The 19,953-nt window shown below is 48.0% G+C and overlaps 1 protein-coding gene across 4 annotated transcripts in view; it reads left to right on the top strand.

The window, feature by feature from the left end:
- The window catches only part of abcc8 (ATP-binding cassette, sub-family C (CFTR/MRP), member 8), a 200,913-nt gene that overhangs the window by 34,259 nt on the left and 146,701 nt on the right, over window positions 1–19,953 (top strand). For all 4 annotated transcript variants that reach the window (XM_067993856.1, XM_067993858.1, XM_067993859.1 and 1 more), the window contains exon 6: window positions 18,147–18,335. In XM_067993856.1, coding sequence (XP_067849957.1) covers window positions 18,147–18,335 — 189 coding nt within the window. The remainder of the gene's footprint in view (window positions 1–18,146; window positions 18,336–19,953) is intronic.

A 19,953-nucleotide genomic window follows, 5' to 3' on the forward strand; every position in this document is an offset into this window, starting at 1 on the left:
GGGGAGGTGGTTAGACTCTCTCTTGTTGGAGATGGTCATTGCCTGGCACTTATCTGGCGCGAATGTTACTTGCCACTTATCAGCCCAAGCCTGGATGTTGTCCAGGTCTTGCTGCATGCAGGCTCGGACTGCTTCATTATCTGAGGGGTTGTGAATGGAACTGAACACTGTGCAGTCATCAGCGAACATCCCCATTTCTGACCTTATGATGGAGGGAAGGTCATTGATGAAGCAGCTGAAGATGGTTGGGCCTAGGACACTGCCCTGAGGAACTCCTGCAGCAATGCCTTGGGGCTGAGATGATTGGCCTCCAACAACCACTACCATCTTCCTTTGTGCTAGGTATGACTCCAGCCACTGGAGAGTTTTCCCCCTGATTCCCATTGACTTCAATTTTACTAGGGCTCCTTGGTGCCACACTCGGTCAAATGCTGCCTTGATGTCAAGGGCAGTCACTCTCACCTCACCTCTGGAATTCAGCTCTTTTGTCCATGTTTGGACCAAGGCTGTAATGAGGTCTGGAGCCGAGTGGTCCTGGCGGAACCCAAACTGAGCATCGGTGAGCAGGTTATTGGTGAGTAAGTGCCGCTTGATAGCACTGTCGACGACACCTTCCATCACTTTGCTGATGATTGAGAGTAGACTGATGGGGCGGTAATTGGCCGGATTGGATTTGTCCTGCTTTTTGTGGACAGGACATACCTGGGCAATTTTCCACATTGTCGGGTGAATGCCAGTGTTGTAGCTGTACTGGAACAGCTTGGCTAGAGGCGCAGCTAGTTCTGGAGCACAAGTCTTCAGCACTACAGCTGGGATGTTGTCAGGGCCCATAGCCTTTGCTGTATCCAGTGCACTCAGCCGTTTCTTGATATCACGTGGAGTGAAACGAATTGGCCGAAGACTGGCTTCCGTGATGGTGGGGATATCAGGAGGAGGCTGAGATGGATTATCCACTCGGCACTTCTGGCTGAAGATGGTTGCAAACGCTTCAGCCTTGTCTTTTGCACTCACGTGCTGGACTCCGCCATCATTGAGAATGGGGATGTTTGCAGAGCCTCCTCCTCCCGTTAGTTGTTTCATTGTCCACCACCATTCACGACTGGATGTGGCAGGACTGCAGAGCTTTGATCTGATCCGTTGGTTGTGGAATCGCTTAGCTCTGTCTATAGCATGTTGCTTCCGCTGCTTAGCATGCATGTAGTCCTGAGTTGTAGCTTCACCAGGTTGGCACCTCATTTTTAGGTACGCCTGGTGCTGCTCCTGGCATGCTCTTCTACACTCCTCATTGAACCAGGGTTGATCCCCTGGCTTGTTGGTAATGGTAGAGTGAGGAATATGCCGGGCCATGAGGTTACAGATTGTGCTGGAATACAATTCTGCTGCTGCTGATGGCCCACAGCGCCTCATGGATGCCCAGTTTTGAGCTGCTAGATCTGTTCTGAATCTATCCCATTTAGCACGAAGGTAGTGCCACACAACACGTTGGATGGTGTCCTCAGTGCGAAGACGGGATTTCATCTCCACGAGGACTGTGCAGTGGTCACTCCTACCAATACTGTCATGGACAGATGCATTTGCGACAGGTAGATTGGTGAGGACGAGGTCAAGTAAGTTTTTCCCTCGTGTTGGTTCGCTCACCACCTGCCGCAGGCCCAGTCTAGCAGCTATGTCCTTCAGGACTCGGCCAGCTCGGTCAGTAGTGGTGCTACCGAGCCACTCTTGGTGATGGACATTGAAGTCCCCCACCCAGAGTACATTTTGTGCCCTTGCTACCCTCAGTGCTTCCTCCAAGTGGTGTTCAACATGGAGGAGGACTGATTCATCAGCTGAGGGAGGACGGTAGGTGGTTATCAGCAGGAGGTTTCCTTGCCCATGTTTGACCTGATGCCATGAGATTTCATGGGGTCCAGAGTCAATGTTGAGGACTCCCAGGGCCACTCCCTCCTGACTGTATATCACTGTACCGCCACCTCTGGTGGGTCTGTCCTGCCGGTGGGACAGGACATACCCAGGGATGGTGATGGAAGAATCTGGGACGTTGGCTGAAAGATATGATTCTGTGAGTATGGCTATGTCAGGCTGTTGCTTGACTAGTCTGTGGGACAGCTCTCCCAATTTTGGCACAAGTCCCCAGATGTTAGTAAGGAGGACCTTGCAGGGTCGACTGGGCTTGGTGTTTTGCCGTTGTCGTGTCCGGTGCCTCGTGGTCCGATGCCGGGTGGTCCGTCCGGTTTTATTCTTCTTATGACTTTTCGTAGCGAGATTTTACAACTGAGTGGCTTGCTAGGCCATTTCAGAGGGCAATTAAGAATCAACCACATTGCTGTGGGTCTGGAGTCACATATAGGCCAGACCGGGTAAGGGCGGCAGGCTTCCTTCCCTAAAGGACATTAGTGAACCAGATGGGTTTTTACGACAATCCGGTAGTTTCATGGCCATCATTACTGATACTAGTATTTTAATTCCAGATTTTTTTATTTATTTAATTAATTGAATTTAATTAATTAATTGAATTTAAATTCGCCAGCTGCCATGGCGGGATTTGAACTCATGACTCTGGATTTTAGTCCAGGCCTGACCTCCGTTGTAATTTCAATGTAAACCCCAGAGAAACAGCATATTCGACGATTTATGCCATTTATCACAGGTTTCGACAGGAAATCGGAGAACCCCCGTGGAAATTCTACCACTTTGTCCCTTTAAATTTTATGTCTACATAACTATCGTGTTAAAAGAGGCATTTGAAAAGTAATTTATTATGTAAAGCACTTTGAGATGCTTTGAATGTAATGTGACACTATATAAATGCAAGTATTATTGTTATTTACCAGGTGTGAAATTAAGACTTCAACTAAATTAAGTAAAAGCACAAAATGGGATCAGCTCTGTAACTTTTATCCCTGAAGTTTTAAAAAAGAATTCAATCTTTTGGTGGGCAGAACAATTTCCTCTCCATCCTTATGTCTTTCCCACAAGTTAATTATGTATCATTTTAAGACTAATCTGGCAAATGATTCACCCTGTCCAATCCAAACATTTTTTTTTCTTTACCAGTGGTTTGCCTAATTACATCAATATTTGATGTAGTGGAGGAAATGTGAGAGCCAAGAGCAAATCAGATAATCTCTGTATCAGTTAGAGAATTGACTATTAATTTCTTAGAACTCCAAGATTACCAGCCTTGTGTATTTTTGTTTTATCTTTCACAATGCAGTCCTGTGTGTGTTCTTTCCAAATATTGTAGAATCCAGTGAAGAGAGTCATAAAGGCCAACAATAGATATCCAGTGGAAGTTGATCAGTTAGATATTAAAAGATATGGTATCCTTTTTCATTGAACTTCAAAATCAAATTTCAAAGCGCACAAAAAGTGTGTAATGTAAAACCTCCCTTCAAAGTATCTCTGGCACCTTTTAATCATCTGAGTAATTTTGTTGATGTTGACCTCAACATTTGAAGATGAGATCATCCTCTAAAAATAATCCAGGATTTAAGCTACATAGCTATATACACACACACACATGGAATGCTCTTCTCTCAGTGCAAGAATGGGGTTGGAATATATCGACCTTGATACACTAAAGGTTGAAAGTGTGATGCATTCTATTTTTATCTCTGTATCTGACCTAAAAAACCCAAGAGCCATATTCATTCTGTCTAGGAACAGGATTGGCCATTCAACCCCTTGAGCCCGTTTCACCATTCAATTAGATCTTGGCTAATCTGTATCTCAACTCCATTTACCCGCCTTTGCTCCATATCCTTTGATACCATTACCTAACAAAAATCTATCGATCGCAGTCTTAAAAATTCCAATTGACCCAGCATCCACAGACTTTTGAAGAAGAGAGTTCCAGATTTCCACTATACTTAGTTTGACAAAGTGCTCCCTGATTTCACTCCTAAATAGCCTAACTCTAATATAAGATTATGTCCCCTTGTTTGGGATTTGCCCACCAGAGGAAATAGTTTCTCTTTATCTATCCTATTGAATCCCTTTATCATTTTGAAGACCTTGCTTAGATAACCCATTAACCTTCTAAGCTCAAGGGAATAGAAGCCAAGTTTATGCAACCTGTCCTCATAATTAAATCCTTCATATTGATGATTCTGTGCTGTACCGACTCCAAGGCCAATATATCTTTCCTGAGGTTTGATGCCGAAAACTGAATGCCGAAACTCCAGATGGGGTGTGACCAAGGCTCTGTACAGTTGAAGCATCATTTCCTCACTTTTGAATTCCACACTATTGAGATAAAGGCCAAAATTCTATTAGCTTTTTTGATTAGTTTTTGTACCTGTGTACCAGGTTTTAGTGATTGGTGTGCATGGACACCTAAATCCCTTTGCTCTTCCTCAGCCCCTAGTCTCTCACCATTAAGAAAATACTGTGATTTGTCTTTCTAGGATCCAAAGTGGTTGACCTCACACTTCCCCACATTGAACTCCATCTGCCAAAGTTTGACCCACTCACTTAGTCTGTCTATATCCCTTTGTAGCTTCCTGCTCCCACCTACATAACTTCATAGAATCATAGAATCATAGAAGTTTACAACATGGAAACAGGCCCTTCGGCCCAATATGTCCATGTCGCCCAGTTTATACCACTAAGCTAGTCCCAATTGCCTGCACTTGGCCCATATCCCTCTATATCCATCTTACCCATGGAACTGTCCAAATGCTTTTTAAAAGACAAAATTGTACCCGCCTCTACTACTGCCTCTGGCAGCTCGTTCCAGACACTCACCACCCTTTGAGTGAAAAAATTGCCCCTCTGGACCCTTTGCCTCCTAACTTAGTGTCATCTACATACTTGGATACTTGGATACACAACCATTTATACATTTATGATGAAAAGCTGAGGCCCAAGTACAAACCCCTGGGGAACCTTATCATTGAGACACTTGTTGCTGCCTCCTTATGAGCAGCAACCCCAACTGCCCCATCATACTCCCTTACCGACGCTCCCACCCAGCCTGCCCGCTGGCGGCTAATCTTGCCGACCTCCTTCCCATCCCACCGCTGACTCTGCCAGAAGATCAGCAATCACCGCCCCTCTCCGTATCTCCCTCCAGAATGTCTATTCACTTGTGAAAAAGGCCCCTGCCATCCATGACTTATTGCGGATGATTGCATTGACATCATGGCCTTGACGGAAATTTGGCTTGCGGCTGATGAGATCTTCCATCTTACTGAAGCCTTCCCGCCTGGCTATATATTACACCACCTGTCCTGTCCAAACAGCCAAGATGGCAGTGTGGCCCTTACCACCAAATCTCACCTTGGTCTATCCCCCTACTCCTCTGGCACCTTCTCCTCTTTTGAGCATCTCACTTTGTTCCACCCTTCTCATCTCCCCTTATTCTCTACCACCCACCCAAGCTCCACCCCAAGTTTCTCAATGAGATAACTTCATTCTTAACCTCCCTCATCCTCTGCACCGAGCAACTTCTCATCCTCAGTGATTTCAACCTCCGACTCAACTCAGCTTGCCCTCATGTCCTCCCTTAACCCCTCCTTCCATATAAACTCTCCTACCCCTATTCACGGCCTCCCCCTTGCTCTCTCAGGTGGCCTCTCTATTCCCATCATCTCAATCGCAGACAAGGCCATCTCTGGTTATTTCCTTGTATCCATCACCACTCACATCCCCCATCCCCCTTCCAAACCCACTTCTTTCTGCCTCGGCCCCTGTAAAAAAAAACTCTCCCCCATGTCACTTACAATGGCACTTTCAAATTCCCAACTGTCTAGCCTTTGGCCCTCTGTTTGCCAGGATATCTCTGTAGCTATCGATCTGCTCAGTCACTCTGCCTTTGATGCCTGTGTCCCCAGCAAAACCCTTATTCTCTTCCACCTAGGTCCTTCTCACTGATACTGCCCCCATCTTCACTTCATTAAGGCCAAGGGGCGCAGACTTGAACGTATATTGTGCATAACTGGTTTAGTCATTCATCGCCAGATCTGGCTGGACCATATCAAGCACCCCAGCCTTAGTCGTAAATTCTCAGATTTCTCTAGTTTGTCTCCCATCTTCCCTCAGGCCCTGTCTGAGCGCATCTTGTCCATGAGATCCACCACCCACTCTCTTGACCCTATTCCCACTAAACTGCTGACCACCCAACTTCTCTTCCTGGAACCTATGTTAGCTGACGTTGTAAATGTTTCCCTCTCCATAGGTACTGTCCCCCTCCCTTTCAAATCTGCTGTCACCACCCCCACCCCTCCTCCAAAATCCCACCCATGACCCCTCTGTCCTTGCAAACAATCACCGCTCTCCAACTTCCTTTCCTCTCCAAAGTCCTTGATCATGTTGTTACCTCCCAAATCTATGCCCATCTTTCCCGCAACTCCACGTTTGAACCTGTCCAATCAGATTTCCATCCCTGCTGCAGCACTAAAAGGACACTAAATACGTCCTCTGTGACCGTGACCATGGTGCACCATCCCTCCTCATCCTTCTTGACCTGCCTGCAGCCTTTGGCACGGTTGCCCACACTATCGTCCTCTAATGCCTCGCCTCCATTGTCCAACTCAGTGGGATTGCCATCGCCTAGTGCTACTCTTACCTGTCCAGCCGGAACAAGTCTGTCATGGCTTCTCTTCTTTCTCCTACACTGTTACCTCTGGAGTCTCTCAAGGATCTATCCTTCAACCCTTCCTATTTCTCAGCTACATGCTGCCCATTGGCAACATCATCCGAAGACTTGACGTCATGTTTCACCCAGCTATACCTCACCACGACCTCTCCCAACCCTTCCATTGCCTCTGTGTTGTCATACTGTTTGTCGACATTCAGTCCTGGATAAGCCACAATTTCCTCCAATTAAACATCGGGAAGACTGAAACCATTGTCTTCAGCCCCCGCATCAAACTCTGTTCCCTCGCCACTGATTCCATCCATCTCCCTAGCCATTGTCTCTGGCTGAACCAGACTGTTCGCAACCATGTTGTCTTATTTGATCCTGACCTGAGCTTCCAACCCCATATCCTCTACATCAAAAGGATGCCTACTTCCACCTCAGTAACATCGGCCGTCTCTGCCCTGCCTCAGCCCATCTACTGCTGAAACCCTCATCCATGCTTTTGTTACCTCCAGACTCGACTATTCCAATGCAGTCCTGTCCGGCCTCCAATTTTCGACTCTCCAAAAATTCAGCTCATCCAAAACTCTGCTGCCCAATATTGTAACCCACACCAAGTCCCGTTCAGTTATCACCTCTGTGCCCATTGACCTACATTGGCTCCCGGTACACCAACGTCTCATTTTTAAAATTCTCATCCTCATGTTCAAATCCGGCCATGGCCATGCCCCCCCTCCCCCATCTCTGTAACCTCCTCCAGCCCTACAACCATCCAAGAACTCGGCGTTCCTCCAATGTTGGAGTCTTGTGCATCATCATTCTCTTCGCTTTGCCATTGGTGGCTGTGCCTTCAGCCGCCTAGGTCCTAAGCTCTGGAATTCACTCCCTAAGAATCTCTGCCTCTCCACCTATCCTCCTTTAAGAACCTCCTTAAAACTTACCTCTTTGTCCAAGCTTTCAGTCACCTGTCCTAATATCTCCTTCTTTGTCTTATTACCCCTCTTGTGAAGCGCCTTGTGATATTTTCCTACGTTAACAATGCTGTATAAATACAAGTTGTTGTTATTGTCACATAGAATCATAGAATCGTAGAAAGGTTACAGCACGGAGGGAGGCCATCAAGACCATGCCGGCTCTATGCAAGAGCAATCCAGCTAGTCCCACTCCCCCGCCCTTTCCCTGTAGCCCTGCACGTGTTTCCTTTCAAGTACTTATCCAGTTCCCTATGATTGAATCTGCCTCCACCACCCCCTCAGGCAGTGCATTCCAGATCCTAACCACTCACTGTGTAAAAATATTTTTCCTCATGTCACCTTTGGTTCTTTTGCCAATCATTTTAAATCTATGTCCTCTGGTTCTTGACCCTTCTGCCAATGGGAACAGTTTCGCTCTATCTACTCTGTCTAGACCCTTCATGATTTTGAAAACCTCTATCAAATCTCCTAACAGCCATCTCTGTTCCAAGGAGAACAACCCCAGCTTCTCCAGTCTACCCACATAACTAAAGTCCCTCATCCCTGGAATCATTCTAGTAAATCTCTTCTGCATCTTCTCTAAGGCCTTCACATCTTTCCTAAAGTGCGGTGCCCAGAACTGGACACAATACTCCAGTTGTGGCCGAACCAGTGTTTTATAAAGGTTTATCATGACTTCCATCCTACTAATTAGAGAACGTTCCCTTTTTCTGTAACCTCTGTCTCCTATCTCCCAATCAATTACTGACCCATGTCACAAGGTTACCTCCAATTCTGTGCACTTTCATTTTTGCTAATAATCACTTGTGTGGAACCTAACGAAATGCCTTCTGGAAGTCCATGTAGACAACATCCGTAGACACTCCCCTATCCACCATGCTGGTGACCTCAAAAATTTTAACTGGATTAGTCAGGCATAACCTACCCTTCACAAATCCATTCTAACCCTATTTGATCAGCTCATAATTTTCCAAGTGTTCAGTGACTCGGGGGAATTTTAACTCCTAAGAACGGGTACGTTGGAGGTGGGTGGGAGGGGAAAATTACAGCTTTTTGGATCGCGACCGCAACCTGGCTCCTACGCGCCCAATTCTGGGTTTAACGTTGGTGCGTTTGGATGCGTGCACGGAATGTACTCGCCGAGGTTGCATCCCCATTTAGTGCTGGCAGGCGGGTCGTTAGCAGGCCAATGAACATCGTTAAGAGACGTCAAGTAGGTTTCTTTAAAATTGAACTTCAAATTTAACGTCTCCAGCACAGGTTTCCCAGGGCTCCTGAATCTCGCCAGTGAAACGGAGGCGAGATTGAGCTGCAATTCATGTGGGTATTTAAACTTGTGATTACCCCATCTGAATAAAAGCTCAATTATTCCAGCTAGTGTCTCAGTTCCCTCTGGCAAACGTTTGGCAGCGAGTTCTTATGTTGAGACAACTTTTGCAAAACATTTTGGAGCCTTTCAAACTGACAAGATCAGGATGGGGGACGCAATGGATGTGTTCAAGAGGACATCTGAGGAGGAAGAAAATGACCATTTGTGGCAGTCAAGTTGTGCTGTGTTGTGATCTGCAGGTGCACACGAGAGAGATGCACAAGGAAGATCTGGAGAACAGCAGAGCGAAGAGCTGAGTGGAGAACAGCAGAGAGGGGAGCAACAGAGGGGCCGAGGTCACAGGAAGCACTACCCATGTGAGAGGGTATACGGGCAGAGGCTGAGCTTCCTGGACCTCTATGATGAGCAGCGCCTACGCAGGCTCAGATTGAGTCGGCAGGTGGTTGCAGATATCTGCATCCTCCTTGAAGAAGAGCTGCTCCCTACTGGACCTGGTGGCCACGCATTGGCCATCGCAGTAAAAGTCACCACTGCTCTTAATTTCTTTGCCCCTGGCTCCTTCCAGTACGCCACTGGTGACATCTCCAGGGTGTGTCAGTCGTCTGCACATAAATGTACAAGGTAGGTGATGGATAGGTTGTTTACCAGGGCGTCTACTGATGTTAACTTCCCCCATGACGACAATGGCCCGAATGAACAGGCGGTCGGTTTCGCCTCTGGCTGATGTCCCACAGATGCAGGGTGCAATCGATTGCAACCACAAGAAGAGATTTATGCAGATGTGTGCCAGATTCCCTGGCAACTGTCACGTGCTTATACTGCACCAGTCCAACATTCCAGACCTCTTCCAAACAGGAGACAGACTTAACGGCTGGCTCATTGGAGACAAGGGATACCCCTTCAAATTTGGCTCAAGTTACAAGTGAGGCACCTCAGCAATGGTGTGCAAGAGCACTATAACCAGAGCCACATGACCACCAAGTGTATCAATGAGCAAGCCATCGGCATGTTTAAGATGCGCTTCAGGTGCCTGGATAGGTCTGGAGGCGCCCTTCAATAGTCGCCAGTGAGGGTGTCCAGAATCACAGTGGTGTGCTACATCCTGCACAACATTGTCCAGCAGAGAGGTCGAAGAGGTCAAAGGCACTCATCAATCGTCCTGTGATAGCGACAACATTGAAGAAGAGGAAGAGGAGGAGGAGGAGGAAAATGAAGATGGGGCACTCATTGCCAGATCAACTGCATACATTGCTGCCAGGGACGCCCTCATCCTCTCACAGGTTCTCTTACTCAGAGTAGGAAAATGGAGACATTGAAATACTCAGGCCGGCTCCCACCACCACCAACTCCCTCCCACTGCCCCCCCCCCCCCCCCTACCCCTGGCCTTTGCTCAAAACAGTCCTTCAAACACGCATACACCCATTGCATATTCTCTCAATGGGTCCTGTAACGTATTGGCATTTATCATCAAGCAAATAAAAGAACGAGTTCCCACTTGGGACGCAATAACGGGCAAGACGTGTAAGTGGTGCTAATCGTTAACTTTTATGTGCCAATATTAAAAAAAAGTAAACTTCATAACATAACATTTCTTCAAACAGCCATGTGCAGACCCTTGGTAAACTACAATTGCTTGAATTTACACTTCCTACCACTTCTATGTGTCGGCTCCCCTGTGGGCTTCAGCAGAGGTAGAGACAGGCTGCTCGGATCCCGGCCCTGACTGCTGAGATGCTTTTGGCGATAACCTCTGGGTTTTGGAGCCCCTGAGGGCCCCATCAAAGACTGCTCCAACCTGCAACTTCCTTTCTGAAAAATAGAGTGACATTTCCAATTTTCCAATCCAAAGACACAATTCCTGAATCTAGAGAGCTTTGGAAAATTCTGTTTAATAGTCTGGGGTGGAAACCATCAGATCGTGGGAATTTGTTTATCTTAAGTCCCATTATATTTCTCCATTACTATTTTAAAAATTATATTCAATCCTCTTAAGTTCCTCCCCTTCTCTTATTTGTAGGTTCTCTTTTACTGCTAGTGTTTTGTCCTCTTCCTCTAATGTGAAAACAGATACAAAGGGCTCGATTTTCAACCTGAAGTGCTATTGTGTGGGGGGCGGGGGGTCTCCGAAAATCGGGGAAATCCCGAGTGGGTGAGGAAGCCGGCTCCAAGCCGCCGACTTCCGGGTTCCCCACAGACCCGTCTGTGCGCGCGCTTCACGAATGTGGAAGCCCCACCGGCAGTTAAAGCTGGCGGGATGATTGTTAACACAGTTATTTAGATAGTTTAAGTATTTGAAGTAATGAATTTCATGGTGATTGAGGCAGGAGACTGATTTTCCTTCAACTTCAGCGTGTTTCCCATGCTGTGGGAAATACTCCATGTTTTAAGAGGGAAATACTCCATGTTTCAGCAGGCAGCCAGTTGGACATTGAAATGCCTGTTTGACAGATGGGGATAAAAGGTGATTTAATGCAGCAGGGCACTCTGTTCTCTCAGACAAACTTTTGATTGAGATCTTTGTGTTTACTCTGAAAATTCTTAGTTTCCACTCAGAATTGTTCTGTTGACACATATTTACCAACTTTTCGGACCCCCTCAAACTGACACCATCAGGATGGGAGGGCGATGGCTGCATTCACCACTACATCCAAGGACGAGCAACATCACCATCCTGGCCAGGCACGGCGTGCACTTCCGCCACTTGGAGCTCCTCAACACAGTGCTGCACCACAGGCACCTGCACAAGAGTACAGAGGACATCAATAGAGAGAGTGATGACGCAGGAGGCACTACCCTCGCCACAGGGTCTACAGACCAACGCTCAGCTTCGTGGACCTCTCTGAGGAGCAGTGCATATGGAGGCTCAGAGTGAGTCGCCAGACATCTGCAGCCTCCTTCATGCTGAGCTGCTCCCATTACCCATTGCTGTTAAAGTCACCACTGCCCTCAAATTCTTCATCTCCAGATCATTCCAGGGTGTCACCAGGGACATCGCCGGGGTCTCTCAGTCATCTGCACACAAGTGCATAAGGCGGCTTGTTTTGCAGGGCCTCGCAATATGTCAACTTCCTCATGGAAGACCTCAGCCAGACGGAGAGGGCTGTGGGATTCTACTCTGTGGCTGGCTTCCCACATATACAGGGTGCAATCGATTGCACTCAAATAACAATCAGAGCATCTCCACACGAGCCAGGACTGTTCCTCAACAGAAAGGGATATCACTCCATCAATGCTCAGCTCGTTTGTGACCACCCCAAAAGATTCCTTCACATGTGCGCCAGATTCCCTGGCAGCTGGCACGATTCCTTCATTCTGAGGGAATCCAACATCCCTTCCCTCTTCCATTCACCGAACACTCGCAAGGGCTGGCTCCTCGGGGACTAGGGATACCCCCTATACAAGTGGCTTATGACACCTCTGAGGAACCCCATCAGCGAGCAACAGCGTCGATACAACGACAGCCACATCGCCACCAGGTCTACAATTGAGCATGCTATAGGATTGCTCAAGATGCGATTTAGGTGCCTCAATCGTTCTGGGGGAGGGCTTCAATACGTATCCACATTGAGGAGGAGGAGAAGGAGGTGGAGGTGGAGAAGGACGAACCCATGGCCAGAGCAGCGGCTCACCTGGCTGCTCGTGAGGTCAGGGAGTCACTGATATGTGAACAGTTCTCCTAAGATCAGAAAGTGTGAAGAGTCCAGTCCTCAGACCACTCGGAAAGACCAGCACCAACACCAGCAGCCCACCCCTCCCTGCACAAAACAGTCCTGCAACTAAACATACACCCACTGTAAAGTGACCCAATGGGTGGCATCAAATGTCGCCGTTCATGCTGAAGCACATGAAAGGGCCCCATCACAAAAGATAGTCAAGAATGGGCAAGATGTAGCAGTAGTGGTGAGAATGATAACATTTAATGAAAAACATGACAGTCTGTCAGACGCCCTTGTGCATTCCCTTCGTGATCACAAAACCTTAGCCTTTCTCTTCTTACCGCTTCTACGTGGTGCATCCCCTGTGGCTGCAGCAGAGGTAGTGGCAGGTTGCTCATGTTCATGCCCTGACTGCTTAGATGCTTTGGGCCTACGCCCTCTGGGTTTCGGTGCCCGTGAGGGCCTCTCCAAAGACTGCTCCACCTGCACCTGTGCAGGGGCAGACTCGGCTACCTGGAGAGGAGGCAGCATTGTGGGTACTGGTTGAGAGGGGAACAACGGGTGAAAAGTGGGAGTGCTTTGAGTGGCATCCCCACTTCCATGTCCTCTTTTGCCATCATCCCTCTCCTGGGCCAGGCCCACATCACTCCTACCACCCTGCTGGAGAACAGTTTGGAGGACACGTGTGATGCCTTGTAAGGCCACTTCTAAAGTATCTGTCAGCCTGTTTAAGCGGCAGAATGTTGTTCACCCTGAGTCCAAACGACCATTGTCAGGGCCTGAATGGACTCATTTGTGAGCCATTCTTGAAGCTTAACGAAGGCTAGCCTTCTCTCCATCGCAGACATTCCCACACTTACCTGTGCCGCTATTCCACTAATGCAGGAGTTGGACTCCTCTATCCTCCGCATTATTGTGGAGAGTGTTCATGGCACCTGTTCTAGTACCTCGCAAATGTGCTGCTGTCCCTTGATCATTCTTTTTTTAAAGCATGGCCCCCGGGGTTCAACATCTGCTTCCAGCTAGGCAGAGCCCGGAGAGCAGTGCGCCCGCTGATGCGGGCTCTCTGCAGCTGCCCCTGCCACCAGTGTCTGCTCATGCTCACTTGTGTGTGGTGACTCACCAGCTGCCAACCCAACTAACTGACTACTAGGACCCACCGAGGTGTGAGTATCTGCGCTGGTGGATGGCTCGCTCGAAGGCAATATTAAGCATCATCACAGATGTGTCATGTTGCGATGAGCATACTGAGGTGTTCAACGTGGCAATCATTGTTAATATCAATTCATATTGTGTGTGATGAATGTTAAAGTTGTGTGACCAGATGTTTGTGGGGTGCCAGTCTCGGCGTCCCCGACGAACAGGCACTCAAGGGTGCGGCTGATCTCCAGGGCCTCCTCCTCTGCTTCTGTGAGGACCACTATTTATTGTGGCCCCCCTCCAGTCCTCGCCCTCTCGCGTGCATCTTGCACTCTCTTCTCCTAGAAGGGGAGAAAGTACAGATGTGTGAGTGAGTGATGGTGAAGTGGTCAGCCGATGAATACATTGCTTTGGGTGAGGCTGACCGTGAAAGGAATGTATCAGAGGGTGAGGATGAGACAGAGCCATCACGTTGGATGAGGATTGGGTTGAGTGGTAGTGGTGGGGTGAGTAATGGGGAGGTGAGGAAGTGCACAGGAAGTACAGGTAAGTTGAGGATGAGCCTTAAGTGGGTGTGAGGAGTGATGTGATAGAGTAGTCTTGGCAGTGCAGAATGAGTTGGGGGGTCGGGGGGTGGCGTGGAACACGGAATGTTGGAGAATCAGGAAGTGTACTCACTTTTGCTGACCTAGTTAGGTCATTGAAACCCTTCCTGCACTGGACCCAGGTACGGAAGGTGTTGCTACTGCTGGTGACCTCCTCTGCCACCTCAAGCCAGGCCTTCTTGGCGGCAGAGGCTCCTTCCATCCACAGGGTAACACACTTCCCTCCTCCTCCTCACCCTGGCCAGTAGCTGCTGCAGTGAGGCATCGCTTAATCTTGGAGCAGCCTTGCGCCTGTGCCTTTCTGGTCTTTGCTGCAGCAAAAGCCTTTGGAGCAATGGCCCTTTAAATAGAGCCGCTCCAGCTGACAGCCTGTGATGCAGGTGCGCAGTCCACCTGCTGAGCAGCTTTCGGACGGCAAACCCGGAAGCCACCAATTAATGCACGATTGCGTGGGAAAAGGTAAGATTTTATTAGTCGGGTTACCCGCGCGCCCTTTGACCCCCTCCCCCACTGCCATCCCGCCACCATTTGAAAATCGAGCCCAAAGTATTCATTTAACAAATCCACCATGTCTTTATTGTTCATTACAATTTCACCTGCTTTAATGAGCCAAAATTTCCCTCTACCACTCTCTTTTTCTTAATATATTTATAAAAGCTTTTGCTGTTGGCTTTGCTATCCCTTGAAAATTTTTTTCATATCCCCCTTTTTACACCTGTTATTATTTTCTTTGAATCCCTTTGTTGCATTTTATAGCTTTGCCAGTCCACTGGAGATCCACTTTTTCTTGCATTTGTGTGAGCCTTTTTGTTTTGCTTGATACAGTCTCTTTCCTCGTTTGTTGACTGGTTTCTTAAATACACAAGTGGAACTTTTGCCTTTTCGGGATATGTTCTGGTTTAGTATTGTGCCAGATACTTCTTTAAATACTTCCTACTGTTTGACTGTAGGTTTACTCATTAACAGTTCAACCCAGTTTACTGTGGTCAATTAATTTCTCATCCCTTTTACGTTTGCCTTACTTAAACTTAAAGCATTGGTTTGTGACTCTCCCTTCTCCCTCTCAAACCTAATATCAAATCCAATCATATCATGGTCACTGTTTGCAAGATGTTCCCTTACTGTCAGAGTTTTATCTAATTCTAATTCATTATTCATCACCTGATCTAGTATAGCCTGTTCCCTTGTCGGTTCTAAAACACATGTTCTGGAAAACGGTCCAGAATACATTCTAGAAATTCATTACCTTTACGACAGGAGTTATTCTACTTCTTCCAGTCGATGTGAAAGTTAAAATCTCCCATTATAACCACATTGTTTTTGCTACGTGCTTCTCTTATCTCTGTATTTATACATGTCCCTACTACATCATTACTATCAGGAGATCTGTAGACAACTCCTACCACAGTCTTGCAAGCTTTACTGTTCCTTAATTCTACTCATGGGGCTCGATTTTAGGGTCGGGTTTCCTGTGGATTTCCAGCGGGGGGGCCCCGAAAATCCCGATATGAGGTCACGTGACCGGATCGCGCCGCGATCCTGACCACTTCCGGGTTCCCCGATGACGTGCGTGGCCCCCGCTGGTGGGAATCCCGCAGGCAATTAAAGCCAGCGGGGTTCCACTTGAGAGTACTTACCTTGCTTGTTGAGGTCAGTTAATGAGCTGAATCAGCTGTCAAAAGAGGAAGTGTGGGATTTTACCTGCATCGCAGAGTGTTTCACACACTGGGGGAAACAGTCTCTCTCCAACCAGGCGTGTTGCAGCCAGCAGCCTGTGGCAGGTGCCAAGGTGCACTCCACGGGGGAGAGCCCTCACCCACGCAGGAGGCCACCGCGTCACATAGGGCAACCCCTGCCCCCCACCTCCCCCCGCCAAGCCAGAGGACAGACCGACACGAAACCGCAGCCCCAGTCCGAGGAACCACCCACCTACCCTGCACAACCCCTCAGACCAACACCTGCCAGATGGGTGGTGCGTGGACACCCTCGGAGGACGAACAGCATGACCAGCCCCAGCAGCCTCGCAGTCCACGCGGTCCGCCGCAGAGACATGGAGCCCCCCAACACGGTGTTGTTGCACGCCCACCTGCACAGCAGGAGGGAGGGCTACCGCAGAGAGAGACGCATCGCAGAGGGCACTACCCTCGCCACATGGTCCACAGACCGAGGCGAAGCTCCCCGGACCTCTCCGAGCAGCAGTGCACACGGAGGCGCAGATTCGCTCGACATGTAGTTGTGGAGATCTGCAGGTTCTTTCATGCCGAGCTGCTCCTGGCTGGCCCCAGCACCAAGTGCTTACCTGTCGCTGCCAAAGTCACCACTGCCCTCCACAACTTCTCCTCCGCATCCTTCCAGGGTGCACCCGGCTACACCGCCGATGTCTCTCAGTGGTCTGCGCGGAAGAGCCCTGCAAATACACCTGCACCTACTCTGCAGTAACACGATGGGTGGCATCAGTGGTGGGTCCTCATAGTGATACCCAGGAGCGGGCATTATTGGACACAACAGACAGGATTCGCGGAGACATGGCAGTGGTGGTGCCAATATAATGTGTGCTGTTTGTTGCTCTGAAATTCAATATAGGTAACACCCATGGCAAACCCTCCGACACCCTTGTGCACCCCTTCATGCTCACGAAACATTTGCCTTACGCTGCCTACTGCACATATGTGATGCATGCCCTGTGGCTGCAGCACAGGTGGTGCCAGGTTGAGTGAGGCTGGCCGTGAGGGAGATGCACGAGAGGGTGAGTATGGGATAGAGCCATGAGATTGTATGAGGATTGGGTCGCGTGTTAGTGGCAGGATGAGTACTGGCGAGGTGAGTAGGTGGAGGTAAGATGAGGATGGGGTTTGAGTGGGTATGAGGGGTGATGTGACAGAGTAGTGTTGGCGGTGCCGAAGGAGATGTGGGGTTGGGGCAGTGTTGTGGCAGATGGAGTGTAGGGGAAAGACTTCGTATTCTCACTGTGGCTGACCTACTGAGGTCATTGCAGCGCCTCCTGCACTGTATGCAGGTGGGCGATATGTTGGTTGCGCAGGTGACCCCCTCTGCCACCTCGAGCCAGGCCTTCTTGGTGGCAGAGGCTGGCCGCTTCCTCCCGCCCGCCGGGTGGAAGATCTCTGTCTTCGCCCTCCTCCTCACCCCATCTGATGATACCTGGGGTGAGGCATCATTAAACTGGGAGCAGCCTTCCCCCTGGGCTGCTCCATGCTGAAATTTGTTCCATTGGTTGCAGCATCTGTCAGTGGAGGACTGCCCCTTTAACTAGAGAGCCTCCAGCTGACAGATCGTACTGCGCATGCGCAGCCCGCCCGATGCGCAGACCAGCAGCGTGGACCCCGGAGGAGCAGGTAATTGATTCCTATTAGTGTGTTGCCTGCTACGATCGCGCGGGCAACCCACTAATTTCACCGAGCGTGTTGACCACGCTCCCGAAACCCAACCCGCCGGAAACCCGCAGGCCTGGTAACATCGAGCCCATCGTGTTTTCACTGTCTGATCACCCTCACTGAAACATTTTCTTTCTACTGCTGTAATTGTGTCTTTTATTAATATTGCAAAATGAGGTATCACAAGATACACAATTTGTTGCAATTCCGTTCTCCTATAATATTCTTATTGTTATCATAATTACTAATTTTGATCATGTGAATCTATTTTTTAAAAGAGAAAATGTTATATTTTATATTTTAAATTTAAAAAAAATTAAATAGGAATTTAAATTGGCAAGTAGGACACCGTTCGTGTTTATTCCTCATTACAGTGTAGCAGAGCGGTATGAGCATAAGTCTGGCAGTAGGTTGTGCAGCTACATTTGTGTAAAACACACATGTTTGTTTTTCTTCCTGTTGCAGAAAAAGACCACTGTCAGCCCTCAGGACTCGAAGCTGTTCTGGCGTGTGTTGCGACAGGCATTTGGTCGTCCCATCGTCCTCAGCAGTACATTTCGCATTCTGGCAGACTTGCTGGGGTTCGCGGGCCCACTCTGCATCTCTGGGATTGTACATCACCTGAGCGATGAAAACAAAACTTTCCGTCCACAGGTGCAGCAATCTTATTGCTATTACTTTACGCAGTTCTGGCATGAATCCAGATTAATGGAAAATCTGCTTCATACAACTCGCGGTGAATTCCATCCATCTATGAATATTATATAGCAAATCCGTTTCCAGTGGTGTGCCACAGGGCTCAGTGTTGGGTCCCTTGCTGTTTGTGGTATATATTAATGATTTGGACTTGAATGTAGGGGCTATGGTTGGCAAATTTGCAGACTACATGAAAATTGGCCGTGTAGTTGATAGTGAAGAGGATAGCTGTCGACTCCGAGAAGATATCAATGGGTTGGTGGAGTGGGTGGAAAAGTGGCAAATGGAGTTCAACCCGGAGTAGTGTGAGGTAATGCACTTAGGGAGGGCAAACAGTAAAAGGGAATACACAGTAAACAGGGATATATTGAGAGGGGTAGAGGAAGTGAGAGACCTTGGAGTGCATGTGCACAGGTCCCTGAAGGTGGCAGTACAGGTAGATAAGGTTGTGAAGAAGGCATACGGAATGCTCTCCGTTATTAGCCGAGGTATGGAATACAAAAGCAGGGATGTAATGATGGAACTGTATAAAATGCTGATAAGGCCACAGCTGGAGTATTGTGTGCAGTTCTGGTCACCACATTACAGGAAGAACGTAATTGCTCTGGAGAGAGTGCAGAGAAGATTTACAAGAATGTTGGCAGGGCTTGAAAATTGCAGCTACGAGGAGAGATTGGATAGGCTGGGGTTGTTTTCCTTAGAACATTAAAATTTCTCCATGCTCCTCTAAAAGTTAAATCGAGCAAGACTCCAGAATACCTATCTAAACTCATATCCTGCGTAATACAGCTGAGCTGGGTTATCTTCCTTAGCATAATATTCCTATGGTCCTGGCAGCAAAATAGCTACAGCATTTGATTAACTCTGCGGTACATATTGGTGTTCTTATAACCCTCAGTGCCATTCCTTACTGGATATTCATTCAGTTCTTATCTTCGGTTTAAAAAAAATATACTAATTGTTGCATCATTTATTGATATATCTGGGACTCTACTCCACATATCCACCATCGTGTTGGAAAAAAAGTCCTTCCAGTCTCATTCTTCCATGTGACTTGTTAATTTTATCCTTGCCTTCTCCAGTTTATGCTCACAGCATTTTAAAAGCTTGGATCATGCCCCCTTTCAATCTTCTTTTCTCTAATGAAAATCTTCTGACAGAATCTGGTGCCAACTAACTCCTCAATTAATTAGCCCTGCCTATCCATTATTCTCTTCTTCATATATGTGATTTTTATGGAGTTCCACATATATGGAAGTCTTTTTATCTTCAGTTTTGATTTCTTCAGAGCAGCTCAACCCAATAACATGGATTTTCATCAGCATCAGTCTAAGGTAGCATGTTTGAAACATCATGAAAAAAATCAGTCTTTGAGATGATTAACTCTGAAATCGTTTATACCAATATAAGCACACAATGAGATAATTCAACTGGAGACTTGCACATGTGGATGAGACACAATGGGGTAAATTTTAACCCCCAAGAATGTTTGGGTGGGGAGTAAAAATCCTCCGTTTTCAGTGCGGGACCACATCCCGGCTCCATCACACCTACCTCTGGGTTTAACCCAGGCAGG

The sequence above is a fragment of the Heptranchias perlo genome, chromosome 12 (genome assembly GCF_035084215.1).
Source record: "Heptranchias perlo isolate sHepPer1 chromosome 12, sHepPer1.hap1, whole genome shotgun sequence".
In the NCBI taxonomy this organism is placed as follows: domain Eukaryota; kingdom Metazoa; phylum Chordata; class Chondrichthyes; order Hexanchiformes; family Hexanchidae; genus Heptranchias; species Heptranchias perlo.